At 60.1% G+C, this 4,090-nt stretch overlaps 2 protein-coding genes across 2 annotated transcripts; both read right to left on the reverse strand.

Annotated features, from left to right (window-relative positions):
• On the reverse strand, nt 1–1,411 carry DQ04_12441000 (hypothetical protein; the record flags this gene model as incomplete). Its single annotated transcript, XM_009316744.1, has 1 exon — nt 1–1,411. A coding segment is annotated over one exon (1,411 nt), but the record flags the coding sequence as incomplete, so codon positions are not given.
• Nucleotides 1,412–1,901: 490 nt separating this feature from the next.
• On the reverse strand, nt 1,902–3,791 carry DQ04_12441010 (putative NEDD4-like E3 ubiquitin-protein ligase WWP1; the record flags this gene model as incomplete). The annotated part of the gene is made up of 1 exon (XM_009316745.1): nt 1,902–3,791. The coding sequence occupies one exon, from the start codon at nt 3,789–3,791 to the stop codon at nt 1,902–1,904; it is 1,890 nt and encodes a 629-aa protein (XP_009315020.1).
• Between the last annotated feature and the right edge of the window lie 299 nt (nt 3,792–4,090).

The following is a 4,090-nucleotide window of genomic DNA, read 5'->3' on the forward strand; positions in this document are numbered from 1 at the left end:
CCTCACGTTCGCCGCGAAGGGCCTCCGCGCGCTCGCAGTTGTTGCGGCACGCCGTATCGCGGGCCGACGGCGTCGGTGTGCGCCGAATCAGCTCCACATCGGCACGTGCCACCGCGATGCGCTCCTCCTGTAGTTGCGCCATCCACTGCTTGCGGTACGCGTCATCGCTGGCGTTGGGAAGCGTGTGCAGCGGCGACCTGAATGTGTTGCGCCAGTCCCCCGGCGGGTACTGCGCCCCGCCCGTGCCGCTAAGGGTGCTCGACCACGTTGAGCCCAGACCGGGTGTCTGCAGTTTCGCATTCACCCGCTCACGAAGCGTGGCGAGGTGGTGCCGGCGGTACTTTTCCTCCGCGGCAGCGCATTCGCGCTGGAACTCTCGCTCGGCGTCGCGCTCCGCTCGCAACGTCTCCGCCTTCTCCTTGAGAAGCGTCACATTCTGCTGCCGCTTCGCCTGCATGTGCTCACGCTCCGTCCGCGAGGCATCACGCACGAGTTCCTGCTGACGCTGCTGTTCTTCTTTGTATGTGGCAAGTTGTTGCCCAATGTCTTCGCGCAGCTTGGAGGCCGCTTGGATCCGCCGCAGCGTCGACTCCTCGCACTCAGCGCGGAACGCGTCACGTTGAGCCTTAATCTCACGGTGGCGCGAGCTGTCGGTCTGACGTGGCGTGTCGCCGAGCACCGACCAGCCGCGGCGGCGAAGCCGTGCCACCGCTGCTGTGTACTCTCCATCCTCTTCTTCCCGCCGCCTCGCCCGTGCGAGGAGGCGTCGCCGGCGCTTCTCTTGTCGCTCCTTCTCGTCCTGCTCGCGCATGGTGGCGAAGAGGGCGTTGTGCCGATCGCGCCACTCCAAGTATTCCTTCAACTTGCGGATGTGCGCGCTGGAGCCGACTATGACGTTGCCGTTGATACACGCCCGAGCTCCATCTGGCACGTTGGTGTCATGCGGCATGTCTTGGTAGAGGCCGACTGTGCCGACGCCGATGGTGCGGACCTCCTCCTGTGTGTGCCAGTAGTTGCTCGCGCCTACCAGCAGGTTCGTGCGGCGCCGGCCCGTAGAGTACGGCACAGGGCAGCGGGTTTTTGGCTTGCGGGGCGTCAAGTTTGACTCGCCAGCGGGGACGGCGTTATTTTTCTTCTGGCGGATCGTCGGCGTCCGCGCGGCGTCCTCGTCGGCCCGCACACGGTCCCGCGCGGAGCTGCCTTTGGTCTTGCTGTCGCTGTCATTCACGGGGGTGAAGGCGGCCGACACATCCGTTGCGACGGCCGCAGGAACCTCCAACGAAACCGCAACCACTGCAGTGGCATCGGCCTTCGGGCTTATTGGCAGTGTGGCGGCGGCGGCGGCGCCGTCGTCGTCGACGTTGTTGCTGGGCGAGAGGCTCGCCTTGGCGTCCTCAGCGGCGGGTTGCATCTTAGCCAAACTCCAGCTCCTCGTGAATGGGACGGAGCGCGAATCAGTACTTCCTACCGGTTGGGCTTGTAGTGGGTCTTCTGCTTGCGTTCTTCTTTGCTTTCGATTCCCTTGCAATACTTCTTGCCAAAAGAGCACACACAACCCCACGCCAGAGTGGCGAGCGAGAGGGCAAGAATAATAAACAAAAAAAAAGGAAGAGTGGAGCGTGGATGCCTCACGACATCACAGACGCCGAGGGCAAAGCTGCAGACGCAGAAAGCAACACTAAAACACCGAAAGGGGACTCTGAGAAGGGCAGCAACGAGTCCCGTGGCACCATATTTCTTCCAATCCCACTCGACGCGGCGTAATATCACTAGAAACAGCAGGACAACACGCAAACACACACAAACAAGGGGGAAAAACAATATATATATATATATGTATATGTATATATACCTCTTTCATTGCAAAATACTGTCACTTATTTCTGACCATCTTTTTATCGTCACGGCTGTGTCCACGTTGTCTCGCGTGTCTGGTGGTTCACGTAGTACTTGCGACCACTTTTCGGGTCCACACGCTCCTCCCAGAACGGCGGCAGTGAATTTGCGGTGGGCGCGTACGGTGTGGGCGACGGAGCCCCAACGTACGCAGGTGCCGTCGGCTGCTGCTGCAGTTGCGGCTCTGGTGGCTTATAGTGCTGCTGCTGTTGTTGTTGCTGCGTATCCTGCGGGGAAGACTTGAACTGCGGCCGTGTCCACGTTGTCTCGCGTGTCTGGTGGTTTACGTAGTACTTGCGACCGCTTTTCGGGTCCACACGCTCCTCCCAGAACGGAGGCAACGCGTTTATGTCAGGTGCGACAGTTGGCGACGCCGAGGTGGTGGGCGCTCTTGTTGGCACACCTGCAGCAACACCACTTCCGGCCCCTGACGGCAACGTCCACGAGGTCTGCTTTGTCTGCCGGTTTACGTAGTACTTGCGACCGGTCTTGGGGTCGGTGCACTCGTCCCAACCCGTTGTTGCTGCTTCTTCTAATGGTGCCGCTGTCGGTACTGTCATTGTCGTTGTTGTGGCAGCGGCGTTATGTTCCCCGCCTCGGCGCTGCTCCTGCTGCCGCCGGTACCAGGCGTCCACCTGGCGCTCCAAGTCGACCTGTTCCTCAACACCACCGGGGTGCTTCCACGTCGTGTTCACAGTGCCGTCGGCGTCGGTGTAGACAAAGTAGTGACGGCGCCGTTGTCGGTCGTACATGAGCGCCCATCCAACGGGGAGCCGCGTGGAGACTTCAGGCTCAGGGAACCCGTCGGACGCCGCTTTCTTTACCTCGGCATTGCTGGGCGGTGTGGTGGTGGTGGGTGGTGGTGGTGGTGGAGGAGGAGGAGCCGCATTCATCGCCACACCAACAGGTGCGCTTGTAGTTGCCGTCGTTGCTCCTCCCCCTCCTACTTCTGTTGTTGTCGCCTTTTCGTCATGCCCGGTAGCCTTCATTGGTCTCGCCGCTTCCGCCGCCGGGCCGTCAAACTTTTCCTCCTCCTCCTTCAAAAAGAGAGTAGTGGCTGTCAGCGCCTTTTTGTTGTTGCTGTCGTCACCCTCGAATGGATTCGGGGCACCTGGAAGAGGCGGCGGCACATGCAAGGGACCGGTGGCCGAAAGGAGCGGGTCCGTCGTTGACGATGGTGCCGCCGGCTTCGGCCCGTCTTTGTCTTTATCACCCTCTGTAAGCCGCTGCTGGAGCTGCCTCAGTTGTAGCAACACGGCCAACGGGAGCTCTTTCCCCTCGTGCTGCAGCGCTGCCAACGCCGCACTCGCGGCCTCTGTGTTTGGGATGAAGTCTACACCCTGTCCCTTTGCAATTGTTGCGATGCCGCCCAAGCTGCCGTATGTGGGGCTTACATATGCCATCAGCACGTCCGCTACACTGTCGCCGTCGTACACAACAAAGCAGACACCACACCCGCTGCTCTGGGCCCACTCCAACGCGGTAGAGATGTACGCATTTGCAGCGAAGTACACAAATGTCATGGACTTGCTGCTGGCTGCGGTGGAAGCGGCCTTTGCGAGCACCATCATTGTCTTGGTGCAGATGGCCGCGTCGACAGGGGAACCGGCGCGGCTCGGAATGGAGTCAAGCACATTCGCCTGGAAGCGGAGGCGGCGCAAGGAGGCGATGAGCACCTCGCGCTGCCGCTCCCCCAGCGCCTTGAGAATTGCGGAAGAGAAAAAAACAACGCGCTGCTCAACAGCAGCAGCAGCAGCAGCTGAAGCGTTAGTGTCGGTGAACAGACGCGTGGAAATGGCGTCCAGAAGCTTGTCAACACCTGCGCGTACGTCTTCCTCCGAAGAGGGCGTCATGCCGGAGAGAAAATAGTCCCCGTCCACAAAGAGATGAATCATCACCCAGTGCTCGAAGAAACTTGGATGGAACCTCCCTACCTTCCCCTTGACACAATAAAGTTGTGCTTGACAGTCTAGACCATAATAAAACAAAGCAGAGGAGGCAAACAAGACAAGCAGGAGGAGGATTGAGAAAAGACGCGGAGGGAGAAGGGTACTGCGGTGACGTTGGTTGTGAGGGCCTGCAGCAACAGCAGCCAGAGATGAATCAAAAGAGACAACCCGCCACTTGGCGCAAACAAGTGGTGAAAACCCCGTGGAGCAGCGGCGCATGAGCGACGCACGCATTCGCACACCAC

The sequence above is a fragment of the Trypanosoma grayi genome (assembly GCF_000691245.1).
Source record: "Trypanosoma grayi strain ANR4 Tgr_1244_V1, whole genome shotgun sequence".
Lineage (NCBI taxonomy): Eukaryota > Euglenozoa > Kinetoplastea > Trypanosomatida > Trypanosomatidae > Trypanosoma > Trypanosoma grayi.